Source organism: Lagenorhynchus albirostris, chromosome 2, assembly GCF_949774975.1.
Source record: "Lagenorhynchus albirostris chromosome 2, mLagAlb1.1, whole genome shotgun sequence".
In the NCBI taxonomy this organism is placed as follows: domain Eukaryota; kingdom Metazoa; phylum Chordata; class Mammalia; order Artiodactyla; family Delphinidae; genus Lagenorhynchus; species Lagenorhynchus albirostris.
This window is the reverse complement of record NC_083096.1, coordinates 71,603,820-71,620,148: the sequence shown is the minus strand read 5'-3', so window position 1 is coordinate 71,620,148 and position 16,329 is coordinate 71,603,820. Positions and strand designations below refer to the sequence as shown.

The following is a 16,329-nucleotide window of genomic DNA, read 5'->3' as shown; positions in this document are numbered from 1 at the left end:
ATCCCTTTTTCTCTGATTCGTTTATTTGCATGTTGAGAAATGAATAAAGAACTAAGTGTTCATAAGAAGGTAACAAGTAGAAAAGCCACAGTAAAATCTCCTTTTGTGGGACCTTAGCCATCCTACCTTCACAGGTGTATCCTTGATTGATTCAGGTCCCAAAGCTTTATCAGTGGTGGATGTAGATTGGTCAGGACTGGGTTTATTCAGCTTGCTTTTTTTCACTGGAGTTGCTTCTTTTGCTCTGCTTCTCCTAATAACTGATGTGGTAAAAAAGAACATGATAAATCCAGAGGAGATGGTCTAAGATACCTGAAGCACCTTCAATACTATTTCCTGTCACTTCCTGCTTGTGGATCTGGGTAAGCTTGTATCTGCCTCTACTGCATTAGCCTAGCTTGGCCATAGGTGGCCAGCAGTAGCAGCATAGGTATAGGTACTGGCTCAGACTTCCTCAGTGGTTTCCTTTCTTGTCCCCTGTACCACAAGCATATTCTTCCTGTCCTCTGGACTCCTATCTAGCTCAGTCGAACACTTTTACAATCCACTTATTCTATATTTTCCTTTTAAGAATCTAAAGTTTTCATGATGCTAGTGGTGGGTCAATTTCTACAGAAGATCTATTTGAATTACTGAAACCAGAGAAAATGAATATAATCTAATTTGTGATGGGACAAAGTGGTGATACTAGACTTTGACTTTTTAAAATATGTTTTCCTAATCCAGTGGTTTTATAAGAGGCAAGTTCTTCACATCTCTCAGAGGTAGGTTTTTATTTAAGTACTGCCTCAGAGTTTTTCTAGAAAGTATAAAAATGATAGAGTAAATATGATAATAGAGCATGCATATCAACTGATTTAAATATTTCAAGAATCTACATGTTCTAATTTTGTTTCATCATTGTCTAACCTTTCTAATGTATGGAAGCCTCAGCCTTTCTCATCAGCTCCTTCTAATATTTCCTTTGCCCACACCCCCAAAATACACCCTCTAAAACATATCAGATCTCTTTGTAGGAAAGGCATCCTCTAAGTTGTCAATTTGTTGGCATCTGAAGTACTACCATTGTCATGGCTACTGAGTCCTAAGTTGGGAAACAGAGGTCTAAACTTTGACCAAATCAGGGTTCTATTTAAGGTTGAGGTCAGTACAGAGAGAGTGTGAAAGAGGTTCTTCCAAGTACCTTTTAACCTCTCCTTTCGAAGAGTTTTAGCAAGGTCTTTAATTTCTTCTATATCTTTGATCAAGTCTATTAATTTTTCAACACAGGCAGCCCCAGGGTACTTTACTTCCATCAAGTCAGCAATCTTAATTCTGTCATAGTCATCTTGCATTTTACTAGTCAGTCTTAAATCCTTGGCCAGTAAACTCTTAATTATGCTAAACTGATAATCATTGATGTGCTGAAATCCTTTCAGCAGAACAATTCTTTTGAATTCACTCCCCATCTCTCAAGTTAGGGATGTGCCTGCAAGAGAAAAATAACATACAGTGTTACACCTTTATACAGACAATTTAAAAGACTGGTTATATCTATGTGAGTTAACGGCATATGTCAAAGTATTATCCATGGGTGTGTGTGACAAAAAGAGACTATTACCAGATGTGTTACTGCAGAAAATGGGTTGAAAACTGCTGTATGAGAAACTTCTAAGAAATTCTCCCATTTTAATGATGATCTTGAGTTGGTTTAAGGGTGGGTATGGTGGAAGGAGGTCCAGAAATAAGCAATGGTTGCAGTGTGTCAAGTATGGGCTATGCAGTGTCAAAGTCCCTGATTCCTCCTCCCATCCTTTATTGGAGCTGCAGCCTACTTCTTGAATGTCTGCCTTGTTGGTTCATGACTCTTTCCACCATGTCTGAAGTGGCCTATGAACAAAACGGGCTGCAACCTCTCACCTTATACAAATATCCTTCTGCCATAGCACTACAGCTCCACGCTGGGTACCAACCCTAGTCCATCCACTTGGCACTTCCCTAGTCAGTTCTTATTAGCATCATCTCTCCCTGGGGCGTGGACCATGTTCTCTGTGTCCTATGTGCCCATATCAGTGTCCCTTTGTTGGACTTCTCCCTTCTCTCTTAGACAGGATCACAGCATTTATTGGCTGGAATTATTTCGATGGCTGCTTGATTTTTCTCCTTCCAGGCTTAATTTCTCTAATCAGTTCTTTTCATAGAGCCAGATATCTCTCTATAAAGCCACAGTTCTAGCTCACTTGACATCCTTCAACAGTTTCCCATTTTCTCTTTGAAAAAGTTCTTGCTCCATAGCCTGGCTTAAAATGCTTTGAATTATCTGCCTTTCTTTACCTCTGTAATTTTTATTATTTATTTATTGTAATTTTTGCTCTAGAAATACACACCACACCTTACCTTTTCATATTTCATGACTTTGTTAATTCCCTTCCCAAGGCCTAGAAGGCCATTCCCATCTCTCTTCCTCTGAATACCTCCTTAGAGCATTCAAGACTCAACTGAGGCTTTGTCTTCTGAAAGCTGCCAGGGGCCTGACTTGGGAGGGAGTGTCACTCTCTGGGCCTCTTTAGCACCGCCCTGTGCACCTCCTTGATGGCACTCAATGTATGGTGTGCATTCCAGTTTTCTGTTTCAAGTCATGAATTCTTTTAGTTAGGAAACATGTGTTTGTGTACCTCTTCTATAATTGGAATGTTCAAATTCCCAGGGTTGTGAATTATTCCTTCTTGAGAGATCAGGAGCATCCTCAGTGAGATCAGGCCCATAGAGTGATGAGCCCACACTGGCCCAGGACCACCACAGTGCTGCAGACTGCCTTATCAGAAACCAGCCAATCCACCAGCAGGCCTGAAACAGCCCAAGAATCTCCTGGGCCATTGACCTGCCTGCCAGTAGGTCGAAACCAATTCTGGGACACCATGGACCCCTTAGCCAGTGGCCCTAGGCTTTGGCCCCAATGACCAACAGGCTTATACCAGCTTCAGGACCTCCAGGGTCCTGTAGCCAGTGGCCGACCCACCAGTGAGCCGGCACTAGTCCCAGTAAGCCCTGGTCCTTGGTCCTGTCCTTTAGCAAGCTGACTCCAGCCCTGGGGCCACTGGGCCCCAGACCCAACCACCAACAGGCCAACACCAGTTCTGAGACACACTGGACCCCTCAGCCAGCTGCCCCATGACCAAACCCCACTCACTAGTGGCCAGCACCAGTTTTGGGACACGCCAGAACCTGTAGCCTGCTGGCCTGCCCACCAATGGGCCAGCACTGTCCCTGGGACCCCCAAGGTTGCACAGCCGGTCACCTTGTGACCCAGACTCACCAACCATTGTCCTTAGCACAAGGCAGGGCCTGGCAACCAACTGGGGTCAGCCACACCTACCAGACTATACACGATAGTCAGCCGACCACAAAAGAAGACTTGCATAGCCCTCATAGGGTGAACCCCTGGAGCAGGGGCCCCCGAACCCTGGGCTACAGACAGGTACCAGTCCATGGCCTATTAGGAACAGGGCTTCACAGCAGGAGATGAGCAGCGGGCAAGCAAGCAAAGCTTCATCTGTATTTATAACTGCTCCCCATTGCTCACATTACTGCCTGAGCTCCACCTCCTGTCAGATCAGCGACCGCGCTAGAGTCTCATAGGAGCGCGAACCCTACTGTGACTGCGCATGTGAAGGATTTAGGTTGTGCACTCCTTATGAGAATCTAATGCCTGATGATCTGAGGTGGAGCTGAGGCAGTGTTGCTAGCACTGGGGAGTAGCTGCAAATATAGATTATCATTAGCAGAGAGGTTTGACTGCACAGAGACCATAATAAATCAATTGCTTGCAGACTCATATCAAAACCCTATCAGTGAGTGGCAAGTGACAAGCTGCATCTGGTGGTAGGCTTTATAGTGGCAAGTGAGTTGATGTACTTCAATTGTACAGCTGCATCTGGTGGCAGAGCTTAAGCCAGAATCCGACACTTATTTTAGTCTGCACATGGCTGGCCCATTATTTTATTTACTATTTCTGTCCATGCCTCTTTCCCGCATTGCACACTTGTCTCAGTCACAGTTTTGGCAAGCCCGCAAGCTAACCCTAGCCAAAATGAGTAAAAAACAAAAGTCACTGGAGAGCTTCTTTGAAAATGGGGAAAGACCCAATGATGAGACAGCAGAAGACTCTTAAGACTGCCAACAAAATGAAAGCTGCATTTAAAAGAAAATACCAAGAGTCCTACTTAAATTACGGGTTCATTGCAACAGGTGATTCACATTCTCCAAGCCCACTTTGCATAATATGCGGTGACCAGCTATCCAACGAAGCCACGAAACCTTCAAAACTGTTTCACCACATGGAGACAAAGCACCCTGCATGAAAAGACAAGCCTTTGGATTTTTTCAAAACAAAAAAACGTGAACACAAAGAACAGAAGCAATTATCGAAGGCCACCACTTCATCACATGTGTCTGCACTGAGAGCATCATTCTTAATGGCTAATTGCATTGCTAAAGCTAAGAAGCCCTTTACTATTGGTGAACAGTTGATCCTGCCTGCTGCTAAGGACATTTGTTGTGAACTTTTAGGAGAGGCTGCAGTTCAAAGGTGGCACCTGTTCCTCTTTCGGCTGCACCATAACTAGATGAATTGATGAAATAGCAGAGGATATTGAGGCACAATTGTTAGAGAGGATTAACGAGTCACCGTGGTATACAATCCAGGTTGATGAGTCTACCGATGTTGACAACAAAGCAACAATGCTTGTTTCTGTGTGATATATTTTTCAGGAGGATTTGCATGAGGATATGTTATGTGCACTTTTGTTGCCAACCAACACCACAGCTGCAGAACTATTCAAGTCTTTGAATGATTACATATCAGGAAAACTGAACTGGTCATTTTGTGTCAGTATATGCACAGACAGAGTGGCTGCCATGACTGGACAGCTTTCTGGTTTCACTACTCAGGTCAACTGGGTCGCTTCTGAATGTGAGTCTACGCACTGTGTCATCCATAGAGAAATGCTGGTTAGCCGAAAAATGTCACCTGAACGTAACAACGTTTTGCAGGATGCGATTAAAATTATCAGCCACATTAAAGTACATGCCCTTAACTCACATTTGTTCACGTAGCTCTGTGAGGAGATGGACACAGAGTACACACATCTTCTCTTATACACAGAAGTGAGATGGCTTTCTAAAAGTAGATCACTGGTGAGAGTTTTTGAGTTATGAGAGCTGCCTCAGAGATTTCTTTTAGAAAAACAGTCACCATTGGTGGCAAATTTCAGTGACACAAAATGGGTCTCAAACTTGCTTACTTGTGTGATGTTTTCAACCTGCTCAACAAACTCGATCTGTCACTTCAGGGGAGAGCTACAACTGTGTTCAAGTCAGCAGATAAAGTGACTTCATTCAAAGCCAAACTGGAATTAGGGGGGTGACGAGTGAACATTGGGATATTTGATATGTTTCAAACATTAGCAGAGATTTTGAGAGACTGAGCCAGGGCCTTCTTTCTCCCAGCTGGTGCATGATCACCTATCTCAGCTTTCTAGAGAGTTTGAGCATTACTTCCCAACCACAAAAGACCCCCAAACTGGGAAGGAATGGATCTACAACTCATTTGTGAGTAAGCCAGGTGAATCGATTTTGTTCATGCTAGAAGACGATCGACTGCTTGAGACTGCCAATGACAGTGGCCTTAAAAGTATGTTTGAGACAACTTCAAATCTCCATGCAGTCTGGATTAAAGTCAAGGTGGAATATCCTTAAATTGCCACAAAAGCACTGAAAAGCCTGCTTCCATTTCCGACATCCTATCTTTGTGAAGCAGGGTTTTCTGCAGTGTCAGCAACCAAAACAAGATTACAGAGTAGACTGGACATGAGCAACACACTTCAGCTGTCACTGTCTCCCATCATCCCCAGATGGGACCATCTAGTCGCAGGAAAACCGCTCAGGGCTCCCATTGATTCTGCATTACGGTGAGTTGTATAATTATTTCATTATATATCACATTGTAATAATAATAGAAATAAAGAGCATAATAAATGTAATGCGCTTGAATCATCCCAAAACCATTCCCCCCACCTCAGTCTGTGGAATAATTGTCTTCCATGAAACTGGTCTCTGGTGCCAAAAAGTTGGGGACTGCAGCCCTAGAGCATATAGCTCTGGTGACCAGAAGGGAGTGCACTGCTGGGACAAATAGGACATCTTCTACAAAAGACTACTTCTCCAAGGTCAGGAAACATAACCAACGTACCAAATACACAGAAAGAAAAGAAGAAATTAGGTAAAATGAAGCTATAGAGGAATATGTTCCAAATGAAGGAACAAGATAAAACCTCAGAAGAACAACTAAGTGAAGTGGACATAGGCAACCTACCCAATAAGTAGTTCACAGAGGTGACCATAAAGGTGCTCAAAGAACTCGGGAGCAGATTGGATGAACAGAGTGGAAAGTTAGACGTTTTTAACAAAAAATTAGAAAATATAAAGAAGAATCAAACACAGATGAAGAATAATGTAACTGAAATGAAAAATAAACCAGAAAGAAACAACAGTAGAGCTAATGATACAGTAGAACAGATCAGTGAGCTGGAAGACAGAATAATGGAAATCACTGAAGCTGAACAAAAATTAAAAAAAAGAAAGAAAGAAATGAGGACAGTTTAAGAGAACTCTGGGACAACATCAAACATGTTATCATTCATCATATCATAGGAGGGTCCCAGAAGGAGAAGAGAGAGAAAAAGGGGCAGAGAACATATTTGAAGACATTAATAGCTGAAAACTTCCTTAACCTGTGTAAGGAAACAGACAGGAAGCCTAGAGAGTCCCAAACAGGATCAACCCAAAGAGGACCACACCAAGACACACTGTAATTAAGATGGCAAAAATTAAAGATAAGGAGAAAATATTAAAATCAGCAAGGGAAAAGCAACAAGTTTCATACAAGGGAATTCCCATAAGGCTATCAGCTGACTTTTCGGCAGAAACTCTGCAGACCAGAAGGGAGTGGCATGATATGGTTAAAGTGATGAAAAAGAATAATCTACAACCAAGAATACTCTTGCCAGCAAATCTTTCATTCAGATTTTGTGGAGAGATTAAAAGTTTTACAGGCAAGCAAAAGCTAAAAGAGTTCAGCACCAGCAAACTGGCTTTAAAAGAAATGTTAAAGGGACTTTTCCAAGTAAAAAGAAAAGAAACATGAAACATAAAAGGAAAAAAATCTCATTCGTAAATGCAAATATACGGTAAAGGTCATATATTAGCCATGTATAAAGCTAGTAGGAAGGTTAAAAGACAAAAGTTGTAAAATCATCTACATCTGCAATAAGTTGTTAAGGGAAACAAAAAGATGTGAATATGATGTCAAAATTATAAATGTAGAAAGGGGGGAGGAAATGCAGTGTTGTTAAAATGTGTTTAAACTTAAGAGGTCAGCAAGTTAAAATAATCATATATACATGAACAAGACAAGGATGCCCACTCTCACCACTTTTTTTTTTTTTTTACATTTTATTGGGGTATAATTGCTTTACAATGGTGTGTTAGTTTCTGCTTTATAACAAAGTGAATCAGTCATACATAAACATATGTTCCCATATGTCTTCCCTCTTGCATCTCCCTCCCTCCCACCCTCCCTATCCCACCCCTCCAGGCTGTCACAAAGCACCGAGCCAATATCCCTGTGCCATGCGGCTGCTTCCCACTAGCTATCTACCTTACTACGTTTGTTAGTGTGTATATGCCCATGACTCTCTCTCGCCCTGTCACAGCTCACCCTTCCCCCTCCCCATAACCTCAAGTCCGTTCTCTAGGAGGTTTGCGTCTTTATTCCTGCTTTACCCCTAGGTTCTTCATGACATTTTTTTCTTAAATTCCATATATATGTGTTAGCATACGGTATTTGTCTTTTTCTTTCTGACTTACTTCACTCTGTATGAAAGACTCTAGGTCTATCCACCTCATTACAAAGAGCTCAATTTCGTTTCTTTTTATGGCTGAGTAATATTCCATTGTATATATGTGCCACATCTTCTTTATCCATTCATCCGATGATGGGCACTTAGGTTGTTTCCATCTCCGGGCTATTGTAAATAGAGCTGCAATGAACATTTTGGTACATGACTCTTTTTGAATTTTGGTTTTCTCAGGGTATATGCCCAGTAGTGGGATTGCTGGGTCATACAGTAGTTCTATTTGTAGTTTTTTAAGGAACCTCCATACTGTTCTCCATAGTGGCTGAACCAATTCACATTCCCACCAGCAGTGCAAGAGTGTTCCCTTTTCTCCACACCCTCTCCAGCATTTATTGTTTCTAGATTTTTTGAGGATGGCCATTCTGACTGGTGTGAGATGATATCTCATTGTAGTTTTGATTTGCATTTCTCTAATGATTAATGATGTTGAGCATTCTTTCATGTGTTTGTTGGCAGTCTGTATATCTTCTTTGGAGAAAAGTCTATTTAGGTCTTCTGCCCATTTTTGGATTGGGTTGTTTGTTTTCTTGTTATTGAGCTGCATGAGCTGCTTGTAAATTTTGGAGATTAATCCTTTGTCGGTTGCTTCATTTGCAAATATTTTCTCCCATTCTGAGGGTTGTCTTTTGGTCTTGTTTATGGTTTCCTTTGCTGTGCAAAAGCTTTGAAGTTTCATTAGGTCCCATTTGTTTATTTTTGTTTTTATTTCCATTACTCTAGGAGGTGGGTCAGAAAGGATCTTGCTGTGATTTATGTCATAGAGTGTTCTGCCTATGTTTTCCTCTAAGAGTTTGATAGTTTCTGGCCTTACATTTAGGTCTTTAATCCATTTTGAGCTTATTTTTGTGTATGGTGTTAGGGAGTGATCTAATCTCATACTTTTACATGTACCTGTCCAGTATCCCAGCACCACTTATTGAAGAGGCTGTCCTTTCTCCACTGCACATTACTGCCACCTTTATCAAAGATAAGGTGTCCGTATGTGCATGGGTTTATCTCTGGGCTTTCTATCCTGTTCCATTGATCTATCTTTCTGTTTCTGTGCCAGTACCATACCGTCTTGATAACTGTAGCTTTGTAGTATAGTCTGAAGTCAGGGAGCCTGATTCCTCCAGTTCCTTCTTTTGTTCTCAAGATTGCTTTGGCTATTCGGGGTCTTTTGTGTTTCCATACAAATTGCAAAATTTTTTGTTCTAGTTCTGTGAAAAATGCCAGTGGTAGTTTGATAGGGATTGCATTGAATCTATAGATTGCTTTGGGTAGTAGAGTCATTTTCACAATGTTGATTCTTCCAATCCAAGAACATGGTATATCTCTCTATCTATTTGTATCATCTTTAATTTCTTTCATCAGTGTCTTATAATTTTCTGCATACAGGTCTTTTGTCTCCTTAGGTAGGTTTATTCCTAGATATTTTATTCTTTTTGTTGCAATGGTAAATGGGAGTGTTTTCTTGATTTCACTTTCAGATTTTTCATCATTAGTATATAGGAATGCCAGAGATTTCTGTGCATTAATTTTGTATCCTGTCACTTTACCAAATTCATTGATTAGCTCTAGTAGTTTTCTGGTAGCATCTTTAGGGTTCTCTATGTATAGGATCATGTCATCTGCAAACAGTGACAGCTTTACTTCTTCTTTTCCTATTTGGATTCCTTTTATTTCCTTTTCTTCTCTGATTGCTGTGGCTAAAACTTCCAAAACTATGTTGAATAAGAGTGGCCACTCTCACCACTTTTATTTAACATAGTATTAGAAGTCCTAGTCACAGCAACCAAACTAGAAACAAAGAAAAATAAAAGGAATCCAAATTGTAAAGGAAAAATTAAAACTGTTACTGTTTGCAGATGAAATTATATTATACATAGAAAATCCTAAAGACACCATAAAAAACCTACTGAAACTCACCAATGAATTCACTTAAGTTGCAGGATATGAAGTTAATATATAGAAATCTGTTGCATTTCTATACACTAACAATGAACTATCAAAAACAGAAATTAAGAAAAAAATCCCATTTACAATCACATCAAAAAGAATAAAATGCTTAAGAATAAATCTACTAAGGAGGTAGAAGAACTGTATTTGGAAAACTATAAGACACTGATGAAAGAAATTGAAGACAACACAAAAAAATGGAAAGATATAATGTTCATGGATTGAACGAATTAATATTATTAAAATGACTAAACTACCCAAAGCACTCTACAGATACAATGCAATCCCTATCAAACTACCAATGACAGTTTTCACAGAACTAGAACAAAAAAAATCTAAAATTTGTATGGAAACACAAAAGACTTCAAACAGCCAAAACAATTTTGAGAAAGAAGAACAAAGCTGGAGGTACCATGATCCCTGATTTCAGACTATACTACAAAGCTACAGTAATCAAGACACTATGGGCTTCCCTGGTGGTGCAGTGGTTGACAGTCCGCCTGCCGATGCAGGGGACATGGGCTCGTGCCCCAGTACGGGAAGATCCCACATGTCGCGGAGCGGCTGGGCCCGTGAGCCATGGCCGCTGAGCCTGCGCGTCCAGAGCCTGTGCTCCACAACGGGAGAGGCCACAACAGTGAGAGGCCCACGTACCGCAAAAAAAAAAAAAAAAAAAAAAAAGACACTATGGTACTGGAATTAAAACAGAAATATAGGTAAATGGAACTAGATAGAAAGCCCAGAGATAAACCCATACACATATGGTCACCTTATTTTTGATAAAGGTGCAAGAATATACAATGGAGAAAAGTGAGTTTCCTCAATAAGTAGTGGTGGGAAAAGTGGACAGCTACATGTAAAAGAATGAAATTAGAACACTCCCTAATACCATACACAAAAATAAACTCAAAATGGATTAAAGACCTAAATGTAAGGCCAGACACTATAAAACTCTTAGAGGAAAACATAGGCAGAACACTCTATGACATAGATCACAGCAAGATCCCTTTGACCCACCTCCTAGAGAAATGGAAATAAAAACAAAAATAAACAAATGGGACCTAATGAAACTTAAAATTTTGCACAGCAAAGGAAACCATAAACAAGAAGAAAAGACAACCCTCAGAATGGGAGAAGATATTTGCAAATGAAGCAACTGACAAAGGATTAATCTCCAAAAGTTACAAGCATGCAGCTCAATATCAAAAAAACAAACAACCTAATCCAAAAATGGGCAGAAGACCTAAATAGACTTTTCTCCAAAGAAGATATACAGATTGCCAACAAACACATGAAAGAATGCTCAACATCATTAATCATTAGAGAAATGAATGGCCATCATCAAAAATCTACAAATAATAAAAAAAGAAAGGTCATGAAGAACCTAGGGGTAAAACGGGAATAAGACACAGACCTACTAGAGAATGGACTTGAGGATATGGGGAGGGGGAAGGGTAAGCTGTGACAAAGTGAGAGACTGGCATGGACATATATACACTACCAAACGTAAAATAGATAGCTAGTGGGAAGCAGCCTCATAGCACAGGGAGATCAGCTCACTGGTTTGTGACCACATAGAGGGGTGGGATAGGGAGGGTGGGAGGGAGGGAGACGCAAGAGGGAAGAGATATGGGAACATATGTATATGCATAACTGATTCACTTTGTTATAAAGCAGAAACGAACACACCATTGTAAAGCAATTATACTCCAATAAAGACGTTAAAAAAATCTACAAATAATAAATGCTGGAGAGGGTGTGGGGAAAAGGGAACCCTCTTGCACTGTTGGTGGGAATGTAAGTTGATACAGCCACTATGGAGCCCAGTGTGGAGTTCCTTAGAAAACTAAAAATAGAACTACCATATGACCCAGCAATCCCACTACTGGGCATATACCCTGAGAAAAACATAATTCAAAAAGAGTCAGGTACCACAATGTTCATTGCAGCTCTATTTACAATAGCCAGGACATGGAAGCAACCTAAGTGTCCATCGAGAGATGAATGGATAAAGAAGATGTGGCACATATATACAATGGAATATTACTCAGCCATAAAAAGAAATGAAATTGAGTTATTTGTTGTGATGTGGATGGACCTAGAGACTGTCATACAGAGTGAAGTAAGTCAGAAAGAGAAAAATAAATACTGTATGCTAACACATATATATGGAATCTAAAAAAAAAAAAATGGTTCTGATGAACCTAGGGGCAGGACACGAATAACGATGCAGACGTAGAGAATGGACTTGAGGACACGGGGAGGGGGAAGGGTAAACTGGGACGAACTGAGAGAGTGGCAAGGACATATATACACTACCAAATGTAAAATAGATAGCTAGTGGGAAGCAGCCGCACAGCACAGGGAGATCAGCTCAGTGCTTTGTGACCACCTAGAGGGGTGGGATAGGGAGGGTGGGAGGGAGGGAGACGCAAGAGGGAGGAGATATGGGGATATATGTATATGTATAGCTGATTCACTTTGTTATACAGCAGAAACTAACACACCATTGTAAAGCAATTATACTCCAATAAAGATGTAAAAAAAAAAAAAGAAAGAAAGAAATAATCACTATGTTGCATAACAGGAACTACCACAATGTTGTAGGTCAGTTATACTGCAAAAACAAACAAACAAACAAACAACAAACTCATAGAAAAGAAATTAGATTTGTGGTAAACTGTGAGGAGAAAGGGAATTGGATGAAGTCAGGAAAAAGGTGAGAACTTCCTTTTATAACATAAATAGGTACTAGGGATGTAATGTACAACATGATAAATATAATTACCACTGCTGTATGTTATATATGAAAGTTATTATGAGAGTATATCCTAAGAGTTCTCTTCATAAGAAAAAGAAAATTTTTTTGTACTTCTTTAATTTTGTATCTATATGAGATGATGGATGTTGCCTAAACTTATTATGCTTATCGTTTCATAATGGATATAAATCAAACACTATGCTGCACACCCTAAATTCATACAGCGCCATATGTCAATTATGTCTCAATAAAACTGGAAGAAAAAAATATAAAATGCAGACCTTAGCTCCCTTTGCCCAGATAATCATTTAGATTCATTAAATAGCCTCTCTGAAGTTTCTAGATTGTGAATTTCAAAACATATCTAGTCCCAGGGGTAAGAGAAGAGGTACTCCCCATCTATCTTGAGGGGAAAATAATTTTTAGAGTAGAATTTTTAATCTAGTCTAAATGATACTTAAATATGAGGGCCTCAAACACTATTGCATTCGAGGCATTGGTAGTTTTGGCAGACAAAGACCCACATGGAAACATTTATTGGAAATAATAGTCAGTAAAAATTAATATATAAAGTCAAGAAAAACTGTAAGCTGAAAGGTAAGTAAGGGTGAAAACTTAACTTGATTAGGTGAGTCTATGCCTTAAAAATAAATAAAGCCCTGACTGAAGAGAAGAGAAGCAGGAAGTATATCAACATGGTGGAGGGAGAGAGGGAGGACAAAGAATATGACAGTTCACTAATGTATTTGTCTTAAATGGTAAGTCAGATGGGGGTATAAGTAAAAAACAAATCAAAAAAGGAGAATATAGAAGTATCATAAATTGAAAAGAAGAAAGCAGATACAAGACAATATATGTTAATTATCAGCATAAAGGTTCTAACCGGTTAAGCTTAAGTGACAAATTGGTCAACTTGGATTTAAGAAATCTGCCAATGTATTGTTAACAAAAGATCACTTAAAGGTGGAAAAGTAAAATATTTATCATGCAAAGAGTAAGTAAAAGAAAACCAGTTTATCTATATTACTGTGGTTTTAAATAGATCTGAAGATAAAAAGTATCATCAGAGCACAACACAATGATAAAACGTCCACCTCCTAGGGAAATACAACAGTTTTAATTGTGTATTTGCCTATTAAAAGTAAATATAATAAGTGTAATTAACAGCATTTATCTAACATACATAAGATTCTGAAATGAATATTAAAAATCTTATATTCTAGTCAAGCCCATATAAAATATTACTGTATCAGGCCATACAGAAAGTCTTTAAACAATTCTAAAAGTAGACAATAGAAATCTATTTGTAATTGCCTCTCTCCTATGCCTTGCCACCAGAAAAAAAAAAGTATTAATTTTCAGGAAGGCAGAAAGGAATCCTAAAAGAAACTGAAATAACAACACTGGCAGCTGGTGTAAAATGGAGTCTAAAAGAAAAAGTAAACTGTCTTAAGAGAGGTAAAGAAGCCATGTTTTATATAACTGTACTTGCGGAATTGAAACTTGTCTGCTCTTCTCTGTGTGTGTGTGTTTTCTAAAATTAGGACAATGCCATACAATACACTTTTATATCCAGATGTATTTTTTTACTCAATATTATTTTATGATACTTTTATCATGCCCCTATCTTGACTTTCACCGAGGCCCCCACCACAGCCACCAAGTTTCCTGTGCATCTTCCAGGGAAGGAAACCAAACCTTTGCTCTAAATATAGCTCATGCCGCTAGTTGCCTGGGGAATAGATTATAATATCTTCTATAGTCAAAATGCATCTCCCTTTGTTCAGGCTTCAGTTGTAGTGGAATAAAATGTCTATTATTTGCCTAGGCAGTAAAGGATTAGAATCAAGCTACTGCTGTTTTCACTTTTCTGAGTATAGTTGATATAAAACATTTCCCCCCAAATTCTTCATGACTAAAGCTCCCCTTCTCACCTTGAGGCTACCAACCAGGTACCCACAGCTCTCTAAAGAAATCCCTACCAGTCTTACCTCAGTGAAAATGTCCTCCACAGTAGTCTAGATATTGAGGTTTTCTTCAGATATGCAAGAATCACTGCTTATTTTGCTTAAGTAGGATGATAAATCAGTAAAGCTCTCAGAGACTGAACTTCAGAATTTTATAATCTCCTGAAGGGCAGAGGAAAAAGAAGTATTTTGAAAGACAACAAGGAAAAAGGGCACTGGCTATACAAAAACTTGACTTAGTGCTGGCTTCCTCATACGGTGCTTTCCCGGGGAGAGAGAGAAGTTAGGAAACAGTATTGAGACTCCTCCCACCAACGTTCTTAGCTTTCAGTTTCATTAGTCAGAGAAAATAAATGGTTTATTTCCTGTAAATATCTTAATCAAAATGAAAAATTATGGCAAAGTTACACTTAAAATTTTTTTATTATAAATGTCAGTAGATGAAAAGAGTTCCAACATTAGGACTCTGTTATCCAGCAGACTTACATGAGGGTCATTAGAAAACTATATTCCCTTGAATGACTCTCAAATATACAAGAAGTAAGGTAAGCCATCTGGCCACTTATCCCTTACTTCCTGTTCTCAGAGTAGCAGTGGCAAGAAGAGATCTTGGAAGAACCCTCTATCTCTACTCTTTTTGACTGAAACTCCTGGAAGGGGGTGAGTTTTCTATAAAATAGCTGTTGGTTTAAATAGCACCTAAAACATTCACCCAGTTAATGACTGACACACCTGGAGCTTGACAGAAGTAGAAGGTCATTACAAATATGTGAATCCTTCCTCAGATTATGTAGAAAGGAATGTGATATTAGTGGCCCTCTTGACTATGATTAGCTACTTAACTTCACTGATTAACTTCATGCTTACTCATCATGCTTTCTGCATTAGTCAAAGGTAAACACAAGTGGCTAGTAGGCTTATATCATGACAGCTTCGAAACCTTGCAAATTCTGGAAGAACACTGAACCTCTGGAATAAGAGGGGCCTGATAAACCTTCCGGTCTACGGTGTTACTTCTGTGAAGGACAGTGGATGCCTTCCGGAGTACCGTACGCCCTGAGATGTCGAATAAATGCCACCAGCCAGCAGACCTTATAGTGGTTACTCACCAGCTGATCTGCAAGTAGAGTGAGATCATGACTGCAAATGGGTCCTAAAACAGCTAATGTTCGTAGATAATCCGAGGTCTTCTAAAGAGAAGAAAGCCAATTACTTTCATACAAACTAGAGTGATGGAAGGGATAGTTGAAGTCTGGATATGAAACCATCTGAATAACTTCACCAAAGTAGAAGTCAGGAAAAAGCAAAGAGGATCTGGAGTGAGGTCCAGAAACACCTGTGGGTGTTCACTGTTTCCTGTCACAGGTTTTAGGTTGCTGTTATGTGGATGCATGAAGCTGGTGTTAAGGTAATGCGTAAAGAGGAACTTTAGGGAGGTCAGGAGATCCCACTCCAGAGATCAGAGGGCTGTGGACACATGGGAGGAATGGCCATAATTCAGAACATTTTCCTGCCCCTTTTCTTATAATCAATTCATGTGGAGTAATGTTCTCAGTAGAGACTCCAGTATACAACACACAGATTACTGTTATCAATGAACACAGTTCAGAGCAATGCTCCATAATTCATATTGTGCAGTTGGTATTTTAATAGACGAAGCAAAGGAATGCTAAAAAACCTTAACTTTGCCAACCTAGTTAAGGTTTAC

The 16,329-nt window shown here is 39.5% G+C and overlaps 1 protein-coding gene across 2 annotated transcripts in view; it reads right to left on the bottom strand.

The window, feature by feature from the left end:
* IFI16 (interferon gamma inducible protein 16) overlaps positions 1 to 14,877 on the bottom strand; it is a 41,182-nt gene extending 26,305 nt beyond the window's left edge. For both annotated transcript variants that reach the window (XM_060135661.1, XM_060135652.1), the window contains exons 1-3: positions 14,646 to 14,877; positions 1,184 to 1,468; positions 127 to 260 (exon numbers count right to left, since the gene is read on the bottom strand). In XM_060135661.1, the coding sequence (XP_059991644.1) occupies positions 127 to 260; positions 1,184 to 1,448 (399 nt within the window). In that variant the 5' untranslated portion in view covers positions 1,449 to 1,468; positions 14,646 to 14,877. The remainder of the gene's footprint in view (positions 1 to 126; positions 261 to 1,183; positions 1,469 to 14,645) is intronic.
* Positions 14,878 to 16,329: the final 1,452 nt, after the last annotated feature.